This window comes from Hypomesus nipponensis, chromosome 28, assembly GCF_054491055.1.
Source record: "Hypomesus nipponensis isolate SF chromosome 28, ASM5449105v1, whole genome shotgun sequence".
Taxonomy (NCBI): domain Eukaryota; kingdom Metazoa; phylum Chordata; class Actinopteri; order Osmeriformes; family Osmeridae; genus Hypomesus; species Hypomesus nipponensis.
The window spans coordinates 12,047,501-12,075,000 of record NC_140388.1 but is presented as its reverse complement, the minus strand read 5'-3'; the positions used below and the strand labels follow the sequence as shown (position 1 = coordinate 12,075,000).

General features: G+C 49.0%; 3 protein-coding genes across 3 annotated transcripts; 2 read left to right on the top strand and 1 right to left on the bottom strand.

Annotated features, from left to right (window-relative positions):
* Positions 1-593: 593 nt before the first annotated feature.
* On the top strand, positions 594-2,128 carry LOC146220070 (chemerin-like receptor 1). Its single transcript, XM_084694840.1, has 2 exons — positions 594-657; positions 1,002-2,128. The coding sequence occupies exon 2, from the start codon at positions 1,043-1,045 to the stop codon at positions 2,087-2,089; it is 1,047 nt and encodes a 348-aa protein (XP_084550966.1). The 5' UTR covers positions 594-657; positions 1,002-1,042; the 3' UTR covers positions 2,090-2,128.
* Positions 2,129-2,738: 610 nt separating this feature from the next.
* On the top strand, positions 2,739-4,882 carry LOC146220069 (chemerin-like receptor 1). The gene has a single exon (XM_084695028.1). It carries the CDS (start codon positions 2,913-2,915, stop codon positions 3,981-3,983), a length of 1,071 nt encoding a protein of 356 aa, XP_084551154.1. The 5' UTR covers positions 2,739-2,912; the 3' UTR covers positions 3,984-4,882.
* A 203-nt stretch (positions 4,883-5,085) lies between these two features.
* Positions 5,086-18,377, bottom strand: wscd2 (WSC domain sialate O sulfotransferase 2). The gene is made up of 8 exons (XM_084695027.1): positions 17,925-18,377; positions 15,671-15,785; positions 13,902-14,083; positions 11,585-11,706; positions 11,169-11,343; positions 10,706-10,870; positions 10,167-10,367; positions 5,086-7,645 (listed from the first exon to the last, which is right to left on the bottom strand). The coding sequence occupies exons 1-8, from the start codon at positions 18,325-18,327 to the stop codon at positions 7,293-7,295; spliced, it is 1,716 nt and encodes a 571-aa protein (XP_084551153.1). The 5' UTR covers positions 18,328-18,377; the 3' UTR covers positions 5,086-7,292.
* Positions 18,378-27,500: the final 9,123 nt, after the last annotated feature.

Here is a 27,500-nt window from a genome sequence, read left to right as displayed (position 1 = left end):
AGTGACTTTGGTGAAGAGCCTGTAAGTGGGTCAGACAGCCCTGCCACTTGGGGCTTATGGCAGCTGCACTGAAATATTCAAACACTTTGATGCAAACAAAAAAGTAGCAGGGCCTGGTCATTCACTCGTACGCATGGAAAGCCTTTGCTCAAGCCATGAGATCTGTCTACCAAATACATGCCTGCATGTGTATATATGTAACAATACATGTACATCACAGGACCATCAAGGAAGTGTGAGCTCAGCAGTTTGACCTCTGATCAACTCTACTGAATTCATCTTCCTGTTTTTTGTCGGACATTCAGTCCATGGTGAGAGACAGCCATCAACACGGCCCGCTGTGTCTCCATGCTATCAAACCCTGCAAACACATTCAAGCAACCAGGCTGATGCCATGAACACCTCGCACAGGTCTCACACCGGTGTGAAAGTTCATCAAACTGATGGGAGAACGAGAGTATGAGAGTTTATTTATTCATTCTAATAACTGAGAAGTGAAAGAAGCTGATAGGATGGAGACTGCTGGCCCACATTGCCCAATCGTCAAGCCTTCTTGCCTCAAAAGCAGAAGACTTTTTTTGAAACATCAGTGAGGTCAAAGCTGATGAGAGGGTTAGTCTGAACACTGAGCATTATCACTGCTGAGTGACTTTCAAGGTAACCGTCTGTTCCATCGTCTGCTGTGATTATTGTAAATGTAATAGCTGCTTTTGAGATTTTGGTTTTTAGTAATGTCAATGCAACTGATAAATGTAACCTCAGTAAATATAAACTCTGGTTGGCGAATGAAGAATTGAATTATATACTGAATTTGGGTATTATTTGATTTAATATCCTGTGTGTGGAATAATGTAGAATAACATATGTTCATAATACGTATATGTTGATATAAGTATTTAATTTGACATGTTTGAGTACAAGAAACACTATACAATTCATGAAATCTGATAATTATTGAATCGTGACTTAAATGGGGTATTCCTATCAACAACTCTTAACAGGATTTGAAGCCACAAGTGTTTTTTTTCTTTAAACACTGAAGATGGAGGACAGCAAGATAATCTACAACTACTATGACCAAGATTACGATTACAACTACACCTATCACAACTACACAGTTGACGAAGTTGTTTTTAAAAACAACAAGACCTGTTTCAAGGAGATGTTATGTCCCACCCTGTTGTTTGTCAATTTGATCATTTTCCTGCTCGGGGTCATTGGCAACGCCGTAGTCATCTGGATCGCCGGTTTCAAGATGAAGAGGACTGTAAACACCACTTGGTACCTCAGTCTGGCCGTCTCGGACTTCCTGTTCTGCGCCTGCCTACCGTTCAACATCACCCACACGGTCACGGATGACTGGATCTTTGGGGTGGTCATGTGCAAGCTCACGTCTTTCGTGATGTTCCTGAACATGTTCAGCAGCATCTTCCTCCTGGTGGTCATCAGCGCTGACCGCTGCCTGTCCGTCGTGTTCCCCGTGTGGGCGCAGAACCATCGCACCAACCGGAAGGCTTCAGTGGTGGTTGTTGTCTCCTGGCTGCTGGCCTCTTGCCTGAGCGTTCCCTCCCTGGTGTTCCGCGACACGACGGAGCGCCACGGGAACACAGTGTGCTACAACCGGTACACGGGCCAGCACAGCCACCAGGCGGTCGCTGTGACGCGGTTCCTCACCGGCTTCGTGCTGCCCTTCCTCTTCATTATGGTGTGCTACTCCATCATCATCATCAGACTGAGAACCAACCGGATGACCAGGTCCTCCAAGCCCTTCAAGGTGATGAGCGCCCTTATCGCCACCTTCTTCCTGTGCTGGCTTCCCTACCACGTGTTTGTCCTGCTGGAGCGTCAGCACCACCTGTACGAACCGACGGTCCTACACATCGGACTGCAGGTGGGCACCACCGTAGCCACGGCCAACAGCTTCCTGAACCCTGTTTTGTACGTGTTCATGGGGAACGACTTCAAGCAGAAGTTCAGAAGCTCTATGCTATCCAAGATGGCTAACGCCATGGGGGAGGAGGGCAGGACCACTAGCCGCTACCTGTCCCGCTCCAGCTCCATGGATGGCAGGGGCTCAACACACATCTAAACATCTTGACCGAGAGACACATCGTACTGCACATTCAGCAGGAAGGGGAGGGGGGGGGGGGGGGCGGCGGTTTGGGCAATTTGCAATTCCTGTAAAAAAAAAGAAATATATAGATATTAAAGAGTCAACTCTTTTTGTTAAGGTTGTGTTGACTATACAGCAACTACATAGCAACACTTTACACTGATTGAGCCTTAATTGTAAAGTGTTACTTAGAATAATAATTAGGGTTATCACTTGACTGACTTGATTTTATCAGTATCAATTATTCGAGTATAAAAATATTTGTTTACATGTTTATTGACTAAAACAGCTGTAGTTTAACCCTAATCCTGAACTGTTGTTTTTTGCAATTAATAATTTAATACGATAAACCATTTTAACACAATTCAAATCTATCCAAATATTTGTTCTAAATGATTGCAAAATGTGTCTATGTTTCTACTGTGTTTGTCTGTATAAATGTTGTATATAAGAAAAATATGACAACTTCTCTTCAACTGTGCTCGACACTGTGGTATGGAGAGTACTGCAGGGTCATAATTATTTTATTGTTGATTTAAAACATATTTTTTAGAGAGGAAATGTGTAACTTCCTTAAAAAAAAGAAAAGAAGACCGCTGTGGTTTGTATAACACATAAAAAGCACAACACCATAAAAAGCTATCTCTAAAAGGAAATTGACAAGAGTGGTTGGTCACTAAATCACCCTCCTCCTCCTGCATTTCATTTCTGCATCAGACTCTCTCGCTGAACAAGGTAACCGCCTGTCTTTCTTTAAAACTAATTAGAGTGGGGTGACATTATATTACATACAATATCCATGAGATGGCTAATTCTAGTTATTTTTGGTTTTATGTGGACAGAAAAGACAATGACAACAGAGACGCCATATGTGAATGAATCAACAACATGGTACTATGATTATTCGGAAGACCCCCCTGTTTCTCCACCAATACAGATATGTTCTGTTGGTTGCGTGACACTTGTGCTGGTCAATGTGCTTATCTTTGTGCTGGGGGTCTGTGGTAATACAACAGTTATCTGGATCGCTGGTTTCAAAATGAAGAAGACGGTGAACACCATCTGTTACCTCAGCCTAGCCATCTCCGACCTCATGTTCTGTTCCTGTCTACCCTTCAACATCGTCAACATGGTACACAAGAGATGGATCTTTGGCCTTTTCATGTGTAAGTTTGCCTCTTTTGCGATGTTTGTGAACATGTACAGCAGCATCTTCCTCCTGGTCATCATCAGCGTCGACCGCTGTGTGATGGTCGCGTTCCCAGTGTGGGGTCGGAACAACCACACGCTCAAACGGGTGATGATAGCGGTGTTCGTAGCCTGGGTCATTTCTATCATTATCAGCGTACCTGCTCTCATTGTTCGAGATGTAATCATTGCACCAATAGAACAAGTCTCAATATGTGTCATAAGGTACGAACTGCTCTCCAACAGCCACACAGCCATTGTTGTGAATCGTTTAGTCTTTGGGTTTGTGTTACCTTTAGTCATTATCAGCCTGTGCTATTCAGTCATTATCATCAAACTACAGTCCAATCGCTTGGCCAGGTCCTCAAAGCCTTTCAAGGTTATGACGGCCCTCATCGCTACTTTCTTCATAAGCTGGCTGCCCTACCATGTTTTCACTCTGACTGAAATCAAGTTCAAACTACAGATCGTTCAGCAGGGGCTGAGGGCTTCTGTGGCTCTGGACAGTCTCAACAGTTGCCTGAACCCATTTCTCTACGCTTTCATGGGAAGAGACTTTAAGAACAAGTGCTGGAGCTTTCTGTCCAGGATTGAAAATGCTTTCGATGACGAGAGGAAATCCGGAACCTCTAAAAGAACCTCTTCATCGCAGGTGTATTCTAGACATTCTACAAATGTCTGATTCACATCCACGAAAAAAAGCATTTGCAATGATTTCCGGTTAAGTTTTGTGGAGCTCTTAAATAACTTAAAAGCATTGCACTGCTAGAATGATGGACAGCGACAATTAATGAAGTAAAATCTAAAACAATTAAGGCATTAAATTCACTGTACTGATTGGACAGTTAATTAATCTGAAGGACAAATACAGTTGCCCCCCCTTGTTCCCTCAAACCCTGGTTTTGTATTAGGTTGTCATATATGTGTTTACTGCTTTAAAATAAACAAACAATCACAAAGTATCAGGGAGCTCTTGGATCGTCAAACGAGGAAGTACAGAAAACACAGAGCTCAAACACGTCACCCAGCTTCCTGTGAGGCTGTGGTGGATGAATGTTTCACACCTAAATGGAAGAAGCAGAAAACCACGGCAAAAAACAAAAATATCGTCTAGACAAATGTGGTAAAAAATGTTTTGGTTCCAATGTGTATTTGAATGCAAGTCCAATGAAAATGTCACTGTTGGTCAATCTCACTCTCTTTTGGTCAGAATGAAAACAAGAAACTGAATGACAGGAGCATGCATCTTCTGGTTCCCAGGACCGCACACCACCAATGTGCCTGACATGTTTTGCTGTAATTACATTTACATTTAGTCATTTAGCAGACGCTTTTATCCAGAGCGACTTACAGTAAGTACAGGGACATTCCCCCCGAGGCAAGTAGGGTGAAGTGCCTTGCCTAAGGACTCAACGTCATTTTTGCACAGCCGGGAATCGAACCAGCGACCTTCTGATTACTAGCCCAATTCCCTCACCACTCAGCCGTCTGACTCTTTGTACTGTGAAATGTAACACAGTGTCCTGCTCTGGGAGTCGTGTGCTCATCAGCTGAGCAGACAGGTCATCACAAACCCAGATAAGACACACAGAATCTCAAATGGCATAGAAAACATAAAAGTATCACAAGAATTATTTTGCTGTGAGTGTGTGTTTAACTTGGACTTCAATGACAGGTTTTGTGAGGCTGGTTTAGTATGAGACAGCTGTTGTACCTTCTGTGTTGCACTGTGCTGTATAGAACTGTAAACTGAACCTTGAAATAAACAGAATAATCAACTGTAATCTGATCAATAAACAATAAACGTTTAATAATTAGCTGTCATCTTATCCATAAACAATAAACACATAAATAATATCTTCGGCACTTATTGTTGTCAATCTTCCACAATTCACTCACCTTCAAGCAGAAGCCGTGTCAATCCACAACTAAGTTAATTTAATGTATTTCATTTATTGGGTATGATCACATGACATTCATTCCATACAAAAGACATTCAAATCTGACACCCGAATGTCAGCCTGGCAAGGGAACAAGACTCTTTCATTTAAAGCCGTGTCAAAAATAGAGATCTTACCGATTTACTTCTTGCATTACAAAGACTTATTTAATTTTTGTTGCACAACCTATAAAAATATATGTTTATGGTACATTGGAAGTCCTTTACTCTTATTGGCTGACCTTAGCAAGATGAACATGGAACACAGATTATTAATGTACTGTAAAGGTGTGCTTGTAAAAATTCTGACAAGAATATTTTACACTTCAGGATGGCTGTGAGATTCTAACCACACCAACTGATAATTTTTGCAAAGCTGTTATTAATTGTTATCATGGTTAAAGTGGAAGATCACTTCTAGCAACTGTCCATGACAACCTAATCTTAAAAGAAACAAATATCATTCTAGTTCATAAAGGTAATACCTCTTATGCCTTTGGGGGAAATATGAGTTCAGTCATGTACCACAGTGAAATAGTTTTTGGATCATATTTAAAAAAAAAAGGAAAATATCTAACAAATTAACCATCTATCCTAGATGTTCCTCTGAACTGCCGCACATTAACATGAATCACACAACATAAAAAATGAAAAGCAGACACTTAACTATTTTTGGCTATCAACATACATAACAGTGACCCCTGGAAACCTTTCATCTGGTTCATCTAAGCAGGTATGTTTACACGCGTCGTAACCAACACACCTTGAGTTTCTATCATACTGTATCTGTTTGTTGAAGTAAATTGCATATACACTTCCTTGGTCTCTTATTCTATCAAGATTAGAAACTTTTCGCTCCCCTCCCCACTTCCCCCTACAGCTGCAAAAGCAACCCCGTTATCAGCACCTCAGGAGAAGTCACAGCTATTAGGAAAGGCACTGCTGACACCATTTTAATAACTCCAACGAAAATCTTGAATTATGCATCCGGGTTTGAGATTTTGATAAACGTTTAGTCTAATATTTAGTATTTTTCCAAAGACAATTTGTCATACTCATAACTTGGTGTGGTTTGGCCTGAGAAAAAATGATGAATAGATATAAATACTGGTTGTTGTTAATATTAGAAGTCGGGGTAAAAACTCTGGAGGACAAAACTTAGCTGTGGATAAGTGTTTTGATGCAATGGGGAACAGACAGTGCTGAGTCCATCTCTTTATCACTTCCAAGTGTCTGTAAAGGGTGTACTTCAAGCCCCCGAACACCATAACATACAGTGTTCACTATTCAGGAGGTACATATTGTATTGTTCATCTCTAGTAAAATTAAAAGGACCATTTTTACTATGTTACAATTTCGAACAATTGAATGTATAAAACAGTAGAGTCTGGCTTTGTGTGAGAGTTCTCAGCAGAGCAGGATGTACATAATGCATAAATATTCACCCAAGTCTTCTCCTCTTTGTCTTCACAGAAATGTTCACTGTGCGAGAGGCTGTCTCGCAAAAGCCTGTCAGCTGTTATGCTCTTAAACGTGCTTCAACATTAAATTGACAGCAAATGTACTTACGTTAAGGCATGTGCACAATGTTGTACGTGTCTGATTGGCTGTCCTTACGTGGCTCCGCAGTGCCAAGACCATCAAATCCCCTCGAAGGAGAGAGAATGTGACAAAGGATCCTACGACCACTAAACGCGAGGGGTCGGAGAGGGTGGTCTCAGAGGAGAGAAATTGAAGGTTCCCATGTCAAAGCGGCTCTGCAGATTAACGTGGCGTCTTTTCGACAAAGAAGACTTTGAGTTCCGTTTGTTTCACCAGTCATTTCATTATAAAAACAGACAAAGAAATGTTTGAGGAAACTTTGGAGAGAAAAAGCGGGAATAAAGAGGAAGAAAGAGAGAGAGGGAGTGTGAAAGAGAGAGAAAGGGGGAAAGAGACAGAGAGAGGGAGAGAGATAGAGGGAGAAAGGGAGAGAGAGAGGGAGTGTGAGAGAGAGACAGAGAGAGAGGGAGTGAGAGAGAGAGAGAGAGAGAGAGAGAGAGGTATGTCCTATCATCTAGGTCTGTAGTCCTCCGGCACCCCTGGCAGACTCCTCTTCCTCAAGGCCGCGTCCACCGTCTTGACGAGCTCATCAATACTCTGGCGCATCTCTGGGGTGTAGGGGTCGTACTCCAGCTTGCGGAGGCCAGACCGCTTAAAGTTCCCGTCCCTCTGGCCCTCCACGCAGAGCAGCCGCTCCTCGGACACCCCCGTTCCCAGGAAGACGATCATGCCCTTGAGCTGGGAGAACAGGTCCTTCTTAAGGTCCTCAAAGTGGACCACGTGTACCCTCCTGCCGTAGCGGAGCCAGTCCAGGGTGTGGGACGCCCACCAGGGGGCGTAGTTCTTGACGAACTCCGGCCACTCTGCGCCGCAACGGAGAAAGTCGACGTTAGGTTTTTGTCGCACTTGTAAAAAACAAAACAAGAAACAACAAATTCTCATTCTGAGCGTTCATGATGCTAGCCCTCAGTTCAAAACATCGGAGAGAGAGAGACAGAGAGAGAGACAGAGAGAGAGACAGAGAGAGAGCACTTTATAATGTACTGAAAAAGAGAGAGAAACAGGACGTATCAGCTGGGCACCAGTCCTCCAGGGAGCCCAGGATAACACACCAGTTTCCCCTCCGACAGGCCATTAAACCTGGGTAAGAAGAGCACCCAGCCCCCCTTACCCCTCCACAAGAATCCTCAAACACTGATGTTATTTCATTTAGGAGGTCTGGTGTGATCACAGCACATAAAGCCTTCTGGAAGGCGCTAGTCTCCTTCAGGGGCTTGAATTAATGACTTGGAACACAGAAGTTCCTCAGACAGGTCTGTGTGTGTCCGTGTGAGTGTGTGTTTCTGTGTGTGTGTGTGTTTCTGTGTGTGTGTGGGGAGGGGGGGGGGGATGCTAGCTAGCAAGCCCTAAACGTAATATGAGAAATCCCTTTTCAAATTCACTGTTTCCGGGTAGCAAGTGGAAAAAACACAGGCTTGACGTGATGCCGAAGGGAGGAACTCAATCGTGTAAACTCCCAACTCTCTGGGCCCAAATCTGTTGTTTAGGGCCTCTGAGGGGTGACTGTATGGGGCCATGTTAAGAGGCGTCAGGAAGTGTAGCATCATCAGTGGGCCCCTCCTGCCCCCCAGCCCCCTGCGTGCCCCCTGCGTGCCCCCCTCCTGCCCCCCAGCCCCCTGTGTGCCCCCCTCCTGCCCCCCAGCCCCCTGTGTGCCCCCCTCCTGCCCCCCAGCTCCCGGGCCCCCCGCCCGTCCAGGGCTGGCTGGCAGAAGGCCTGCAGCTGGCCGCTCTCATACGTAACACGGCGCTGACTCAGAACGGCAGTGCTGCAGATCAGAACTGGCATCTGTCAGAAAGCCTTCCTCACTGGGCCTCCTACCCCCCCCTGTTACCCCCCCACCTCCATGTCTCCTGACAGAGAGGGTGGGGGGAGGGGAGGGGGAGAGAGAAGGAAAGGGGAGAGATATCGAAGTGAGGAGAGAGACAGAAATGCTAAGAGGAAAAGAGAGAGGGAGAGTGGGAGGGAGAGAAGGAAGGAAAGGAATATAGGGAGAGCGTGAGTGAGAGAGAGACAGAAGGAAAGCGAGGGGGGGAGGGAGGGAGGGAGGTAGGGCAGAACGCGCTGAAGTTTTCACATGTGTGGAGGACTGCTGTTGTCTTCAAGCGCCTCAGAAGAAAATCTAGTTAAACTTCAGACAAAGTCAGAAAAGGAGATAAGAAAAGGCAGGTTGCCATGACTACTAGATACGGTGTGCGTGTGTGTGTGTGTGTGTGTGCGTGTGCGTGTGCGTGTGTGTGTGTGTGCGTGTGTGGGCGCAGGGAGGCAAGATAAAGAGCACAAATACATCATGCAAAACGCGACATCAACTGAAAAAGTCCTTCCCGCAAACACAACCGGTAGTGAAGACCACTCGACTACAGCCAGCCAGCGGAGCATTTCAATGACCAGTATCGTGTGTGAAACGTTGAACAAGCACCATGATAATACCACCTCTCAAGGGACAGAAATATGGGTTTTCACTTCTCCTTTTCTCCCATCTCTTCCTCCAGCAGAAATCCTCCTCCCTCCCTCCCTCCCCCTCAAAACAAAACATCCAAGGGCAGACCTCACTGGCAGTGTGCGAAATATGGGGGGTCCGGGGGGGCTCGACCCCCCCCCCCCCCCCGATTACCCCATGAGCCCCTCAAAGCCTCAAAAGCAACATTTGAAGGGGGTCTCAATTTTTTTCTAAATAAATTAATATCGTCACTAAAATGTTTTTAATCTCACCATGCCCAGTATTCAGAATTAAAAACATTTATTCACAATTTTTTGGGCCAAGCAGAGCCAGCCAGTTCTGTGTACGTAAATGGTTAAGCGTGTGCGTGTGTGTGTTGTCATGTAGGTAATAGACTGATTGTCTTGGCATGCATCCATGAAATAAGTACTATTTTATAAGTACTATTTTATACCTACGGCCTGTAGGGGACGAGCCATCGGTAGCGCAATGTTAATTTTACATAAAGCTCCAAAAACTATTTTTCGCTGTAATCAGCCAAAACATTTCGCTCATGTGCATAGTTCGCTCGCGTTAACTGTGGAACTCCCTACTAGCATCAAGTCAAACCCAGAATGTGCATGCATTAGCAGGGCACTGTGGTGGCGTATAAGGGAGCCGGTTCTGGTTGGCCGGTCTGGATCAAAGTCCAGGGCCTATTTTTACTCCCAGTCCGTCCTTGCCCACTGCATATTGAGCAAAATTTGATCGGCATTGCACAACAATCGCGAGATGGGGACCCCCCTGAATATTGACGGGTATTTCCCACACTGCTCAACGGTCACAGTCATACACACAGAACAGGGGCACGGGTCATTTTGAGGAATCTCTCGTGTTTTCAACTGACCTTTCCCCCTCCAGTGGGCCTGGGAGGCGAATCCAATATGGCCGCCGTACTTGCGGTTGAACTCGGCCATAAGGGCCTTGTAGGGGTTACGGATCATGAGGATGCTGGAGTCGAACGCCTCGATCTCCTTCTTCCCGCTCTCGTGAGTCTTTATACACATGGTCCTCCCGCTGCGCCAGTGGTCTCGCTCGCCTTTGAACCCTGTGGAGGAAAAAGTTCTGTTTATAGCGTAGCACGTTAGCGTAGCGTATATTAATATATATCAAAATACTTTATACCCACAGACTGTTCCTGGACTCCGACCACTGAACAACTGTCAGATCTACATCCTTCTGATTCTAGTTTTTTTTCCAGCCTTTTCAATCTGCTATTTTAGAATGTTACTTTAGATCCCCCAAAAACATTTTTTAGGCACTCGAAATACAGACACAATCAAACGTCAGAGCACACAGGCATCTAAACGACGTGACTTCCTGAAATGTCACAGCCGGGAGTTATGAAACTTGATTCCCGCAGCAGAGACCCGTAACACTGCCTACCCTTGTTGTACAGGGAACCATCGAAGTAGAAGCTCCCCGTGTAGAAGCCGGTGGCCAGCTCTATGAGGTGGCGGGCCCAGGTGTTCCCCGCCCCGGGGAAGCTAGCCAGTGCCACCAGCTGCTTGGAGCGAGTGGGGAGGAAACGCCGGTCCATACAGCGGTTATCTGAGGAAATGTAGCACGTTAGCATAGCACGTTAACATAGCACATTAGCGTAGCACGTTAGCTTAGCACGTTAGCTTAGAACGTTAGCTTAGCACGTTAGGGTAGCACATTAGTGTAGCACGACGGTGGCTACGCTAACAGCACACCACTGCTTCAGAACAGGAACACAACTTTGTGGTATGATGACACACACAAATATGTTGTGGTAGATCACTTTGCATCATAATTTCTCCCACTTCCAGAACGTAGAACCGGTCTTCCTCTAAGAACGCAGCTCACTCTATCAAACCTAGCGTACCTTGCACCTGGGTCTGGTACACAACAAAGTACTGGTCATTCCCACAGCTTTCAAACTCCTCGCCGTGGCAACGGTGTTGACAGAGGTCCTCTCCTTCCAGCTCGTGGAGGGAGAAGTGGCGCGTGGGGAAGCCACACAGACACCTGTCCCCAGCCAGGACTGCCAGGGAGAACTCCTGGAGGAGGGAAGGAGAGGAGGAGGGGAGGAGAGGGAGGAGAGGAGGAGGAGGGGAGGATGGGAGGAAAGGGAGGAGGGGAGGAGAGGGAGGAGGGGAGGAGAGGCGGAGAGGAGGAGGGGAGGGGAGGAGGAGAGGGAGGAAGACAGAGGTGTCAGGGTGAGATAGACACACGTATACTGCAGTCCTGTGCACAGCTACACCAACAGACACCCAGTGTTGGCTGCAGGACGGCCCTCACCTTCTCAGTGCACATGTCCACACACTTGTCCACAGACATGTTAAGGATGACCGTGCTGACGGGCAAGGCCAACGTCACGTTGTCCGGACGATGGAAACAGCCTTTGAATATGGCGCTCCCGTCTGGAACACAGCAAGCAGAACACACATGCGGTCAGCACCACACAGGAGTGTGTGTGTGTGTGTGTGTGTGAGACCCTTATCTACCGGGACTGGACTGAGAGGCCGGTCAGAGAATGCCAAGGCTGTGATGATAGCGGTGTTCCTAGCCAGGGTCACGTCTGCCATCATCAGTGTAACCCGTCTCATTGTTCGAGATGTAACCCTTTCACCGAGAGAACAAGTCTTAAACTGTGGTGTAAGGTTCTCCAATAGCCACACAGCCGTCATTGTGAATCGTTTTGTTGTTGGGTTTGTGTTACCTTTAGTCATTATCAGCCTGTGCTATTCAGTCATTATCATCAAACTACAGTCCAATCGCTTGGCCAGGTCCTCAAAGCCTTTCAAGGTTATGACGGCCCTCATCGCTACTTTTTTTATAAGCTGGCTGCCCTACCATGTTTTCACTCTGACTGAAATCAAGTTCAAACTACAGATCGTTCAGCAGGGGCTGAGGGCTTCTGTGGCTCTGGACAGTCTCAACAGTTGCCTGAACCCATTTCTCTACGCTTTCATGGGAAGAGACTTTAAGAACAAGTGCTGGAGCTTTCTGTCCAGGATTGAAAATACTTTCGACGAGGGGAAATACGGAACCTTTAAAAGAACCTCTTCATTGCAGGTGTATTCCAGACATTCTACAAATGTCTGATTCACATCCACAAAATATTTCCATTTCATTGGAAAATTTCCAATGATTTCCGGTGAAGTATTGTGGAGCTCTTCTCAAATAACTTAAAAGCATTGCACTGCTAGAATGATTGATGACAGCGACAATTAATACAATTCTTGTACTCGCTGTGAAATATTTTTACTGTTGATTGTTTTTCTACATGTACACTCTTGCACTTTTTGTTGTTTAATTGTAACTTGTTTAATTGCATCCTCTTATGGTTCTTCCCTTTGGCACTTATTTGTTTTTTTACAATGTATGCTTCATATTTTAGCTGCTCACAATGTTTGGGGCTATCTCGTTGTTATGATCAGTGACCTACGCATTTTTGTAAAGCTCTCTCTTGAAAGTCGCTTTGGATAAAAGCGTATGCTAAATGCGTAAATGTAAAGATAAATCTAAAACAATTAAGGCATTAAAATTCACTGTACTGATTGGACAGTTAATTAATCTGAAGGATTAATTGCCTCCCCTTGTTCCCTCAAACCCTGGTTTTGTATTAGGTTGTCATATATGTGTTTACTGCTTTAAAATAAACAAACAATCACAAAGTATTACGGAGCCTTTGGATCTTCAAATGAGGAAGTTCAGAAAACACAGAGCTCAAACACGTCACCCAGCTTCCTGTGAGGCTGTGGGGGATGATTGTTTCACAGCTAAATGGAAGAAGCAGAAAACCACGGCAATTTGTTATCCTCCGGACAAAAAAAAAAAAAAGAAGTTTGTTTTTGTCAATGTCACTGTTGGTCAATCTCACTCTCTTTTGGTCAGAATGAAAACAAGAAACTGAATGACAGGAGCATGCATCTTCTGGTTCCCAGGACCGCACACCACCAATGTGCCTGACATGTTTTGCTGTAATTACATTTACATTTAGTCATTTAGCAGACGCTTTTATCCAGAGCGACTTACAGTAAGTACAGGGACATTCCCCCCGAGGCAAGTAGGGTGAAGTGCCTTGCCTAAGGACGCAACGTCATTTTTGCACAGCCGGGAATCGAACCAGCGACCTTCTGATTACTAGCCCAATTCCCTCACCACTCAGCCGTCTGACTCTTTGTACTGTGAAATGTAACACAGTGTCCTGCTCTGGGAGTCGTGTGCTCATCAGCTGAGCAGACAGGTCATCACAAACCCAGATAAGACACACAGAATCTCAAATGGCATAGAAAACTCTCCAAGTCTCACAAAAACGGACAGATTTTTTTACTGTGAGAGTATAGGATTTGTAACGTGACGTTTGAAGGTTTTCTGGATGAATGCTGTGATATTGCATTGTGACATTGTGTGTTCTGGGACCCAGTGTGTGTTGGAGGTGGGGCCCAGACTGTGTTGGAGGTGGGGCCCAGACTGTGTTGGAGGTGGGGCCCAGACTGTGTTGGAGGTGGGGCCCAGACTGTGTTGGAGGTGGGGCCCAGACTGTGTTGGAGGTGGGGCCCAGACTGTGTTCTGGGGCCCAGACTGTGTTCTGGGGCCCAGAGGGACTCACAGCGGCGGGCAGACTCCTGGCTCAGTTCCAGCCTGTAGATGGACAGCCGGTTGGCCCCTCCGCACGTGTTGCTCTCTCCCTTACAGTCCATGTTACACTCGGCATCAGATACGTTGGGGCCTTGGACCTTGTGACCGCAGAAGCACTCAGCCCCGAACTCCAGCCCTGCAAACAGGTACCCCCTGGGGAGGGGAGGGGAGGAGAGTGGGGAAGGGAGAGGAGAGAAGGGGAGAGGAGAGGGAAGGAGGGTTCAAGCATCATTTAAAACTTACAGGTCATTGACACAAAAGGGGAAGTTCTCCAGCTGTTCCGTTTAATATGGCTGTGGAATCTCCAACTGGATCCACTGTGCTTAGCAGAGTAAATCAGCCAGCAGCCATGCCAGCCTCCTAGCACAGCAGCCAGCCTCCTAGCACAGCAGCCAGCCTCCTAGCACAGCAGCCAGCCTCCTAGCACAGCAACCAGCCTCCTAGCACAGCAGCCAGCCTCCTAGCACAGCAGCCAGCCTCCTAGCACAGCAGCCAGCCTCCTAGCACAGCAACCAGCCTCCTAGCACAGCAACCAGCCTCCTAGCACAGCAGCCAGCCTCCTAGCACAGCAGCCAGCCTCCTAGCACAGCAACCAGCCTCCTAGCACAGCAGCCAGCCTCCTAGCACAGCAGCCAGCCTCCTAGCACAGCAGCCAGCCTCCTAGCACAGGAGCCAGCCTCCTAGCACAGCAGCCAGCCTCCTAGCACAGCAGCCAGCCTCCTAGCACAGCAGCCAGACAGCCTGCGTGAGGAATCTCAGCCGGACATCTGGGTGGAGCTGAGCGTCTTTATAAAAGCATGGGAACAAACGCCATTCTGTCAGAGCAGCTGGCTAACAAGCCTCTCATTAAGAGTCATCCATTATTACGAGACAGCCAGTAACCACACACACACACACACACACAGTACTAGTGTGTGGGTGAACTGTGGTCAAGGTCAAGACTGGCAGTAGAGTGGACCCCTCCCACCGTGGTGTCTGGCCTTCTGAAGAGGGTCAGTGTGTGACTGATGCTGCTGGTGCCTGAATGCTCTGCACCGTGTGAGGCTCTATTCACCACCCAGAACAGCTCACTCCTGGGCTGCTGGGGGGTTGGGGTGCTGGGGGGTTGGGGTGCTGGGGGGTTAAGGTGCTGGGGGGTTGCTCACTCCTGAGAAGAACCTTGGAGTGCCATTCGCAGGGCCGTACACCACCCTTGATGTGACTATCCTCCTCCCCCCTCTTCTCCCATCCTCTCCTCCAGTGAGGGGTGTAATGAAATACATCAAGCAGAGAGAGATATGTAGAATGTTCCCGAGAGAGAGACAGAGAGAGAGAGAGAGAGAGAGAGAGAGAGAGAGAGGAAAAGAGAGGAAAAGAGAAAGATTTTTCAAGGAAAGGTGAGTGGAGGTGAGGAGATCATCAGAAGCTGTTAAGAGAGTGACGGCACAAAGGAGAGATGGAAAGTGAGAGAGGGAGTCTGGCTGACACAGAAGGAGGGCCTGTCCGTCCATCAGAGCGGCTGCATCTCATCTTTTACCTGTCAGACACACTTATCAACGGGAGACTGACTGAACCCATCCACTCTCCACCCACGGAAATGTCAACGTGCGTTCCTCAGAGAACGCCGAGAGCCGTAAACACTCCCAAACAAATCAACGAGTCGCGTTTTTCTCTTTGTTTGCTCGTTGGACTTTCATTCCTGCCTAAAAACTGACTTGGCCACATAGTGCTGTTTTTAATACTGCTAAAGGCCAGCCGTACCTTTCTGCGCAGTTGTCCTGGCAACGGAAGACTGTCATTTTCTTATAGTCGTAAAAGGACACTCCCCTGAGCGCTCTCTTCTGGATGTCATCCACGTAGCAGCCGACGTACTTAGCTGAGGGAAACAGAGAAAAAAAGAGAATTTCACCAAACTCAGACAATTCAGAGTTTCTCAACAGAGCAGCACAACAGAGTCAGTGAGCACCAGGGATGCTCAATTTCAGGTTTCTGAAGGACGGCTCAGCATCAGCCACCTGCATGGTAACAAACAGTGGCAGAATCTAACACTGACAAGGCCAAGCATTCCCAAGACACGTCTAGAGAGCAGATTCTTCATTTATTCATGAAGAAACACGACCACTCCCTGGTGGTCGGACGCTGTAACGACAGGCATGCTTCACCTCCCGGTGAGTCAGATGTGAGGAACGGAGGGAGGGACGGATAGTTAATGTGCCTGTGCTTGGCGACGAGATGATACTTCCCCCAACCCTCCTACACAGCCTGTGCTAGTGTACAACCAACCCACCCAAACCCCTCACCATCTGGGCTCTACAGTCTCTCCTCCACCTCCACTGCCTTCCTCGACTAACAGTTGGTCCAATCCTAGCCCGGCGCATTACTGTAATTGTAATGGTCTGAAAGGCCATTGTGCCTGCTGTACTGTAGAAACCGTAATCTTCATCCCAGACCTGATAGAGCCGCGGGGTACAGTAATCTGCTTTAGGACAGACAGAGGAACTGATCTAAACCGAACCGTTCTTCAGCGAAGCCGGCTGGTCGCACAGGTCTTGGCCGATGTTACGAGTCTAATGATTGCGTCGGCAGAGATTTCCCCCGAGGTCAGTCCTCAGTGATCTCAGTCACCCGACAGACAGACAGCTAACCCCATAGCTTCGCTCAACGCTGCCCGGTAGCCGCACTCACCACGCTGCGAGCATCGGCACAGTTCATTGTAATCCTCGTGGATAAACCGCCTGCTTGTTAACTATTGGGATCTGATTTTAATGGCGGTGATTTCTCGTTCCCTGTTGTGAAGCTGAATAACAGACAACGCCAGGGCAATCCTTTAAGAGCCTTATAACCCCATAAGCTTTCAAGACGTGTATTAACTAATTACACAACTACATAATCGTGTTATATTTACAGTAGCTTTAGTCTCGTGATTTCTGTCAACAGACAGAATTAAGCTGTGAGTGTTAAACTGCGATATGGATTCAATCGTAAAAAGGGATTCCAGAGGGTGTTTGGTTGATGATTGAATTATCTTTATTACAAATCTATTTCAGATTAGTGTCTGTGTGGGACCACTGTATAGCCTGTGTGTTCGTCAGTGGCGAAAATCTGCTATCAATTTTGGGGGGGGCAATTATGGCATTTTCTCAGAGCAATTCCTGAGGGAGACACCAAAATCACTGCTGTAACACAGTTTACATTGTAATATGTGCAATGTAAAATATTGATATCATTTTAAATTTCCTTATGTTTAATGTGATTTACTGGGGGGGACAAGTCCTATTTTTCCCAAGATGGGGGGTCGTGTGTGTGTCCCCCCCCCCCCGCCCCCCCGTGTGTATGCATGTGTGTGTGTGCGCCCATATGTGCATCAATGTTCTTTGCTGTTCTGTTGTGAATGGGGCTGTTAGCTTGATATCCCGGTACATGCGATTAGCGCATTACCAAGGATACTGTGTTGCAGTTCATGTTGCTTTTTTGGTGCAAAGCTCCGATTTGACAGGAAATCATTAGTTGATGAATGACTTTGCACATCTGAGAGAACAAACCAGAACGTTTCCAGCTCTCCTGGCCCTGACTGGTCTCATAGCAGCTGCTTTGCCAAGCGAACACCCGTCCTAACGGGGCCTTGGCCTCATCTCTTTCCTGGAAACCTTAACAGCCCTGGACATCTTACATATGGCTACGTCGAAGTGAGCAGCACACGATTTTCCAGAAGGATTGGACATCTGGCCCGTAACCCACATGTTCAGACCAAGAGATCTTTCTAACGTCAACAAAGATTAGCTTTGATGCAGCATGGGTGCGATGCCTCAGAGTTTCGCAGTTCGTAGACAGTGAGAAGGCGAGAGTTATAACCAGGGATTTGTACGTGTGTTAAATCTTGCACAAGAGTTTATCACTCAATATTTTTGACGTTGTGATAAAACCCAGCTTTTTGTAGATCCCGATGACTCGCATCTCTCAAAACGTACGACTGACAGCGAAGCGACATATCAACACCACCTCCTCCTTCACTTACCTCGCCCGTCGTCCAGATCTTTGGCGCTGCGTCCTTTGAGGGCACGGTTCCAGCTGCTGGTGTAGTCCCCCCCGGGACCCCTCCAGTCGGGACTGACCGACCCAGCATGCTTCAGCCACGGAGGCCCGTACCTCCGACCAGAGCGTCTCGTCACCTTCATCGCCCGCCCCGCCAGCCCCAACGCCCGGGTGTCAGAGGGCCCCGCCCCCCCCGCCGCCTTCCCCCTGGCCTCAGAGACCACCACGGGTTCCCTGGCCCCCCCGGCCCCCCGCGAGCTGTCCTTCACCAGGCCGGAGTGCAGGAACACCAGGCTGCCGGCCGTCAGGTAGAGGAGGATGAGGGAGAAGAAACGGACTGGTTTCCTGCGGAAGTAGCGTTGGATCCTCAGGAGAGGCCTGGCCATCCTGGTCCAGGTCACAGCTCCACAGTCATACACAGACCCCCCCACAACCACCCAGACAGACCCTCTAGCAGCTTAGACAGACCTTGCCCCACCCCCTCCCTGACACCCCCCTCCCCTCCCCTGCCTGGTCCCCTAAGCTATGAAATTAGCGAGAAACCCAGGAAAACACCAGACAAGAGACACAAGGAAGACACGTCTTCATCCAGGTCCGGCACACGCTCCGCATGAGAGTCGAAAAGGTGTTACGGTCCAATCCGATCCCACGGATGGTTCTGCAGTCCGATCAGTGCCTCTGGAAAGTTCCTCTTGTAGCGTTCAGCCCTGGGACCTGACGGAGGGTCCACAGAGTGAGAGGAGAGTCTTGTCCTGAAAGACGATCATGGCAGCGCTGGTCTCTCTGGGGTTATGAAGCCATCAGGTTGGCTCCACCGTGCGCTCTCTCTCTCTCTCTCTGTCTGTCTCTCCTGACGCCCCCGATGGGGAGGGCCTGTATTCAGGGGCCGGGCTGGGATACTCTCGCCTTTGTGTGTTTGGTCATTCAGACGGCCAGGAGAGGAGGAGGTCAAGGGCCCTGCATCTGCAAGTGAAATTACACTCGTGAGTTCACTCTCCTGGTGCCACACACACAGACATACGCAGGCACACACTCCATAAACATTAAACATGAATGCACCTTGCATACACCAGAATACAAGTCCTGCCTGCTGCAAGCTTTGCAATCCTCATTATCTCCTGTAACTGAACTAGGACACCAAGAGCACCCTGAGTTCCACCCTGCAGCACATCGACTGATATTGCTTCTGTTAATCAAGGTGTCTTGGTACTGAAGGTAATTAAAGACGCCCCACAGCCAGAAGTCTAATTTACCTCAGCCTTGATAGTATCACACTCTGAAAGAGAAGAGCGAAAACACTTCAGTTTTCCCCGCAGTTCCGTTTTTTTTTTTCCCTTTCTTCCCTTTGTCGTTTCAGCGCTCTCAGATTATCCCAGTAGTTTATATCCATTTAAAATTGAATGTTTCCACAGAGGGATTAAAACATAAGCCTGGAAAATCCACAGTGGACACACACACACACACACTTCCCCGATAGTAGCTTCTTGTCAGCTTCACATTCCTCACATCACCCAGGTCAGTCACTCTAAGCCCCTCTCCCCAGCTCTTCACCCCGCTGAAGGGGGTCTCTGTTCAGGGGTACAGATCTACCTGAGAGGCTTTTCCTGGGGTGGGGGGGGGGGAGGGGTAACGGAACACCACCCAGAGGGTCGCGCAATGTTCTAGAACCCTCCCGGTGACACCCTCTCCGGCTCCTCGTCTGGACCCAACAAAGAAGTGTCACACAAAACCACCCCCCCACACCCACCCCCCCCACACCCCTCTCTCAAGGTGGTCCCGGAGAAAGACACGAGTCGTCTTACATGGTAGCTGAAGGCGGTTTCAGACACCAAGGAGACAGCCGGCCTCACAGAAGCTGCCTAGAACAGGATTGTTTTGTTGGAACATAATTGGCTGGAAAGAGGAGGGTCGCTCAAAATTCCCAAACTGACATTCCTCTGGTACTAAGCTGTGTCAGTGCTGCTAAACATCTCTCCAAGGGCCCTCTCTTCAGCTTCCACACAGTGAAATTGGTTGTTCATCACCTGAGCTCACAAGAAGTCAGGCAGGCCTTCAGATAGCAACGCTAATGTGTGAAGAGTAAAGCCACTCTCGTTACCTGTCTTTCCCTGTGTCTCTCTCCCTCTCCCTCTCCCTGTCTGTCTCTGTCTCTCTCTCTCTCTCTCTCTCTGTCTCTCTCTCCCTCTGTGTCTCTCTCTCTCTCTCTGTTTCTCTGCCTCTCTTTCATTCTCTCTCTCATGTACTCTGGTGAACCCTTATAGACACACACACACACACACACACACACACACACACACACAGTCAATGACTAGCCTGTTTTGCACAAACTGATTTACATACTTTCTATGTGGTCTGAGGTAATAGGAGGTTACTTTTTCAATTTGCCTGTGGCTTATGCAGATCCACACAGGCACACACACAATGTGCACGCACTGACCCAAGCTAACAAAAGAGAATGGCGAGCAAGCAATCACATCTCTTAATTATGAATGACGACTCTGTTGAGAAAATGAAACTGATCTGCGCTCTTGTTATCTGCAGGTTCGAATGACCCGACTCAAGAGATTGAAGGCACAGTTCGCTGGCTTCAGTATGGACTGGCACAGGGCTGGATGGAGAGACCAGGAGACACAGGAACCAGAAAAGAGGAACAGGCCACAATCCACTACACTCAGCTGAAGAAACTTTACATAAATACAAAATATTCCCAATGACATGGAATCAGTAGATTCAAGTGTAACACAGCATCTGTGAAGAGATGACGCTGGGTAATAGCATGAGTCTGGGGAGAGCAGGGAAGTCCGTGAGGGGGGGGTGGGGGGGGACGGGGGGGACGGGGGGAAGGGGGGGGGGAAGGGGGGGGGTCAACCAAGTCACAAGCCAATCATCAGTCAAGCAGGGCAGAAATGAGTCCTCTGGTTGGCCATTAATTCACATTCACATCCAACGAGCCGGCAAACATTTAATCAGAGTGGATTCTGAGAGGGAGAAATGTCAGAGATAATCGTTGCCGGGCAGGGTTTGTGGGCTCTTGCTCTGCTCCATAAATACACTCCATATCTGCCCTCTGAGTCAAGCAGGGTGAACAACCCCCCCTCACCCTCCCAGGCCATCCTCCTTCTCCTCCCTGCCCCTCCACTCCTCCCTGCCCCCCCCCCCCAGCTCCTTATGCACTGGGAACCAGTGGATTGGATGTACAGTAACCCATAGCACGGAGTGCTACCAGCATCCATTTATGTGCTAGCAAATAAGTATGGTAGTATGATAAGCTGCAGCCACGCTCATGGCGTTTACAATAAAGCTGTCATTAAGTTGGAAACAGTGGGCTGTTTTTAAGGCTTTTTGGAGAGCTCAGTGTTCCAGCGGCCAAGTCACGCCTGTTTCCAAAGCCCTGGGAAATGAGCACACAGACAGACTACTCAATCAAACACAAACAACGTATTAAGTATTCGTCTCCAGCAAGGGTTCTTGTTTATGCATGTGATATTTTCGATCACCAACAAAAGGATCTTTCTCTAGCGCGTGCTGGAGACTGCCCGTGTTTGTGACGGACAATCAGACATTGTTTCACATCATTTCAGACATATTTCTCCCACACCCCACCCAACACATCGCCCCAGTAAAAAGCAGATGATGGATCTATGAAAGAACAACAGACAGCACTGAGAAAATAACAACGTTCCCACGTTCAACCTCGACTTATCAGCCAAGAGACACCCTGTGTATCAGCCCGACTACATGAAACCAGCACATGTATTCAATTTCCCCATCGTACGTCTACACATTGCCAGGGAATTGCTTTATTTCCCTCTGTGTTGGTTGGGAAATGGAAGGAGAGGGAGGCGAGCAGAGACTATCTCCAGAGGTGGGTCAGCTGAGGGGCGTTGGCCTGCGTCCTTCCCCACACATGGGCTCTCTGTTGGCCTTGGCTGCGGACGGTTTCCTCTGGTGGGGTTGCAGCCGACTGTCGTGATAGCAACCAGACAACACCACAGAGGAAGGGGGTGAACAGGGCGGGGAGGTTGGAGGGAGGTAGGAGGGGGGCTGGGGTTGGGGGTGGAGGGGGGCTGGTGGGGGGCTGGGGTTGGGGGTGGAGGGGGGCTGGAGGGGGGTTTGGGGGTGGAGGGGGTTGGTACGTTGAGGGCACGGGAGGGGGGTAAATAAACAGCCACAATGGGAGGATCCTTCCAACAGGAAGCGAGGTCCAGGACCCAGCCGGGTCCAGACCTACAGCAGGGACCACAGAGGGTGAGAGGAAACAGCCCTGCTGCCCTGTGCTCCTCCACCAGGACCCCATCACATGACCTGGCTCCGACAGGACCCCATCACACCCTCTGCTAGCCTCTCTGCTAGCCTCTCTGCTAGCCTCTCTGCTAGCCTCTCTGCTAGCCTCTCTGCTAGCCCTGACACCTGTGGAAACCAGAACTTGTTGTTTAAAGGCCAGCATCTAGATGAAAACCTTATGCTCAATGTTTGGTCACGGAACGAGTCTGCGGAACATAGTTTCTCACATTCCAGTGTGTGTGTGTGTGTGTGTGTGTGTGTGTGTCTGTCTGTAGGGTATTCTGTTCTGATTCATAAACCAACAAGCTGGTTTGGTAGACACACACAAAGCACCAATGTAACACTTTCATCCTGAATCAAGACTGAAAAGCAGAAAAAAAAAATATATATACACACACACACAGTATATATAATTATACAACTCTGAGTTTTCACACGGTTGACTCAGTGCAGGTGGCGGGTGTTAGGAGAGTGAGTGTCTCTGCCTCCGACAGAAAGAGCACCGGAGCATCTCCCCTCTTAGCCTGGCTCCTGGCAGCCTGGCGGCCCCCTCGCCCCCCCTCGCCTCCCCGCCCCTCCCCTCCCCTCGCCCCGACCCTCCCCTCCCCTCGCCCCGCCCCCTGCGTGGGCCCAGATCCAGCATCCTCATGCCAACCCTTTTAATTATCCCGCCTTCTGATCCCTGTGTGGCGGCGTCAGGGATTGGCTCGCCGCCCGTCGCAATTAATTACTGGTGGCAACTCGGCGGGCTGCTTGGGAGAGACTCCCCAGACAGATCATCCGCCGCTCCCTTCCCCAACGCTCTCGCCAGCACGGAAACCCTGCTGCTTCAGTACGTCTGCGCTCGGACCGAACTCTGTCCTCAAACCGGCGCCGGGAGACGATTGGCTGTGGAAGGCGAGCAGAGCTGTCAATCAATGACATGCTGAACAGCCGTTGGAGGGAGCCAGGTGGTTGAACGTGTGTGTGGATGAGAGGGAGGGGAAGGAGAATAAAGGGAAGGATGGAGGGAGGGGCCGGGGCAATTAGATTACATAAAATGAGATGAGAATGCTATGAAGACAGGTAGAATGCAGGCTTGCATGTTCTGTACTCAACACAACATTTCTAAGTGTTAATTTAACAAGAGGAGTGATGAGAATGGACGTATATAAACACTCAACGAGTAAAATAAACGCTCCTGGTGTTAGACAAACTCTTTGAAATGTACCGCACTAAAGTGTGTGCAATCCCTAAATTATTGACACCAAGTGAACTCTAACAGACATACTGTAAATGACTCACTCAAACCAGTGGCCGATTCTAAATACCCCAGCATTTGGCACGGGTGGCTCCTGAACAGACCAATCAGAGTATAGGCTTTTAGGTAGACCCTATAAAGCTTAAAATTAAGCTTAGGGGGGCTGGGGAAAAGCTCATTGTAATCCTTATGATGTTCAATGGGCCATTAAGCTTACTGGTGACCCTCTTTTAGCGAGAGAAAAGAGGTAAGTTAACGGGTCTAAAAATAATGTAATCCCTCCCCCCTCCCCCCTCCACTGTAGATAGCCTCAGTAATGGACTCACTGCAGCCGTCATTTCCTACTGTTGTGGAAACGTGGAACTGGCAGGGAGTGACGAAAAGGGGGGAAGCACAGGGATAACGGCCTCCTCTTTGATTATGCAAAGTGCCCGAGAGCTGAAGTACAATCAAGCAAATCACAACTGGACGGAGAACGTCGTACGCAGTCGTTCCTAGTGAAGCTAGATCAGCTTCAGTTCTGTTCCACACAACTATTTGTGTAACACCACTATGTGTATAACAATGTGAAAACATAATCTACCCATGGAGGAGCTGTTTGATATCAAGCCAGGCAGCCAGGCAGAGAGAGGGAGAGAAAGAAAGGGAGGGAGGGAGAGAAAAAGATGAAGTGGAGTTACTCAACGCTGCAGAGCTTCCTCCACCTTCAGAACAGTAGGTTTGGTAGACAGGAGAGCACTGGTAGACAGGAGAGCTGGTAGACAGGAGAGCTGGTAGACAGGAGAGCTGGTAGACAGGAGAGAGCAGGTAGACATGAAATCTTCTGAGGGTGTCAGCTGTGAACACTAGGATGTAAGAACAGAACTCAGATGGTTCTTTTGCGCCTCCACACCCAGGCCCCCGCACCCGGGACCCCTCACCTAGGACCCCCCACCCGGGACCCCTCACCCAGGACCCCCCACCCGGGACCCCTCACCAAGGACCCCTCACCCAGGACCCCCCCACCCAGGCCCCCTCACCCAGGACCCCCCCACCCAGGCCCCCTCACCCAGGACCCCCCACCCAGGCCCCCTCACCCAGGCCCCCTCAACCAGGCCCCCTCAACCAGGCCCCCACACCAATCCAGACCAGGGACCCCAAGAATCTCCTGGCAGCCACAGACAGACATCTTGAAAAAGTATTTCTCTAATGGCTTGTCACACTAAGTAATTATCTGTCACGGGGCTGAATGGTGAGCAACTGTTTACGTGAAATCAAATAAGAACATCCTCCACTTCCACAAAGAATCCCGGTCAACTAATTCGAGCCCTCTTAATACCTGTCCTTCATCCAAACAGCTCCTCTCTTATGATTTTAAAAATAATTCTCCCTTTCACATATTTTCGAGCTTAATCAAGAGGGTTTTATTGTTCAACGCAAAGGCAGCAGAGTTGTTTAAAATCCAAGGTTTGTTATTTCCACATTGACCAAACAGGAAGTAATTTCAGCTAGTCCTTATCAGGCAAGGAAGAGCCTCTAATTGCAAGCTTCTGTATCGCCATGGCAGAGAGAGAGAGAGGCAAAAAGAGAGAGAGAGAGACAGAGAGAGAGAGAGAGAGACAGAGAGAGAGACACAGAGAGAGACAGAGAGAGAGACAGAGAGAGAGACAGAGAGAGAGAGAGACGGAGGCAGGGCAGCCTCAGTAGAGGCCCAGTTCTGCTCCTCCTCCTCCCTCCACCCCATTCAGCCAATCCCCTCCCATCTCCTTCCAGCTTCCACTCCTCGGTAACAGAGTGCAATTCCGCGAGGGGTCTTCAAACATTCTGAACTTCTGCTCCAGCGACATTAAATAATAATACTTGACCTCTGCCTTACTTGCAACGCGGCTCTCTTTGCAATATTCAGCCCACACTGAAAGCTTTCCACCGGAAAACCGTACGTACAGTACGTGTTTCTCTTCACTCAGCGGGAGTCTTATCCTACGAAACACTCTGGGCTGTGGAGAAACACTCTGGGCTGTGGAGAAGAAACACTCTGGGCTGTGGAGAAGAAACACTCTGGGCTGTGGAGAAGAAACACTCTGGGCTGTGGAGAAACACTCTGGGCTGTGGAGAAGAAACACTCTGGGCTGTGGAGAAGAAACACTCTGGGCTGTGGAGAAGAAACACTCTGGGCTGTGGAGAAGGAACACTCTGGGCTGTGGAGAAACAACACTCTGGGCTGTGGAGAAGAAACACTCTGGGCTGTGGAGAAGAAACACTCTGGGCTGTGGAGAAGAAACACTCTGGGCTGTGGAGAAGAAACACTCTGGGCTGTGGAGAAGAAACACTCTGGGCTGTGGAGAAACACTCTGGGCTGTGGAGAAGAAACACTCTGGGCTGTGGAGAAACACTCTGGGCTGTGGAGAAGAAACACTCTGGGCTGTGGAGAAACACTCTGGGCTGTGGAGAAACACACACTCTGGGCTGTGGAGAAACACACACTCTGGGCTGTGGAGAAGAAACACTCTGGGCTGTGGAGAAACACTCTGGGCTGTGGAGAAGAAACACTCTGGGCTGTGGAGAAGAAACACTCTGGGCTGTGGAGAAGAAACACTCTGGGCTGTGGAGAAGAAACACTCTGGGCTGTGGAGAAACACTCTGGGCTGTGGAGAAACACTCTGGGCTGTGGAGAAACACTCTGGGCTGTGGAGAAACACTCTGGGCTGTGGAGAAGAAACAATCTGGGCTGTGGAGAAGAAACACTCTGGGCTGTGGAGAAGAAACACTCTGGGCTGTGGAGAAGAAACACTCTGGGCTGTGGAGAAACACTCTGGGCTGTGGAGAAACACTCTGGGCTGTGGAGAAGAAACAATCTGGGCTGTGGAGAAGAAACACTCTGGGCTGTGGAGAAGAAACACTCTGGGCTGTGGAGAAGAAACAATCTGGTTGTCAGTCTGCAGAAGGAGACATGCTCCTGAACCGATCACACGCTGTAGACATCACACCAAGCATTGGTTACACCCAGATATTTCAGTTCCTTCTCAAGAACAAAACGTCAGAGACGACCCACTGTACAGTCACGCTTCCCGTGTCAGAATAGCGCCACCGAACTGGCGGTGTGAAAACAACGTGCTGACAAAGTGGTCGGCTCTCTGCAGAATCCCAGTGTGTAGGAATTAGCATCCATGGCCAGGCCATCGTGTAAGACCTTGACCTCCGCCACAACAGAAGTCTGACGAGGAACGACACGACTACCCGAGGAAATCGATACTTCCTGTATACGCGCCTTGGAATGTAGTCGGGCCAGGAAGGAACCCGGACATGATGGGCGTCCCGGATGCGCTCCCTGACACGGGCAGGGTGTGTGTGTGTGTGTGTGTGTGTGAACGCGTCAGCAACAGTCATGGCTCGCAGGGCAGAGGAAGACTCTGCTGCAGCCTCTCATGAGATGAATAAAATATGAAGTTCACGAGCAAGTCCACAGTTCAAAAGAGTGTGTGAGAGGAGACAGGGAGGAGGTGGGGAGAGGAGGAGGATGTGAGGAGAGGAGGAGGGGGTGGGGAGAGGAGGAGGAGGTGGGGAGAGGAGGAGGATTGTGGGGGGAGGAGGAGGAGACAGGGAGGAGGTGGGGAGAGGAGGAGGAGGTGGGGAGAGGAGGAGGAGGTGGGGAGAGGAGGAGGAGGTGGTGAGAGGAGGAGGAGACAGGGAGAGGAGGAGGAGACAAGGAGGATGTGGGCTGAGGAGGAGGAGGTGGGGAGAGGAGGAGGATGTGGGCTGAGGAGGAGGAGACAGGGAGAGGAGGAGGAGACAAGGAGGAGGTGGGGAGAGGAGGAGGGGGTGGGGCTGGACTTAGCCTCCCTCTGCAGCAGTAACACAACCCCTCCCAGCTAGGCTCTAATCCTGTCCGCTCACACCACAGCTTCAGTAAGACTACCTGCCCTGGCCTCAGGGTAACCTTGCAGCAGGGCCGCACTCACGGAGCAGGGAGAGGGGAGGGTGGAATGAGTTGTGCCATGGAGGCAGTGAAAAGAAAAGGGAGAGAGAGAGAGAGAGAGAGAGAGAGAGAGAGAGAGA

Coding starts and splice junctions, on each gene's coding strand:
- LOC146220070 (XM_084694840.1), top strand. CDS start 1,043: ATGGAGGACAGCAAGATAATCTACAACTACTATGACCAAGATTACGAT.
- wscd2 (XM_084695027.1), bottom strand. CDS start 18,327: ATGGCCAGGCCTCTCCTGAGGATCCAACGCTACTTCCGCAGGAAACCA. Junction 15,786..17,924: donor AGATCTGGACGACGGGCGAG/GTAAGTGAAGGA, acceptor TGTTTCCCTCAG/CTAAGTACGTCGGCTGCTAC. Junction 7,646..10,166: donor GGCCCACTGGAGGGGGAAAG/GTCAGTTGAAAA, acceptor GTTGCGGCGCAG/AGTGGCCGGAGTTCGTCAAG.
- LOC146220069 (XM_084695028.1), top strand. CDS start 2,913: ATGAGATGGCTAATTCTAGTTATTTTTGGTTTTATGTGGACAGAAAAG.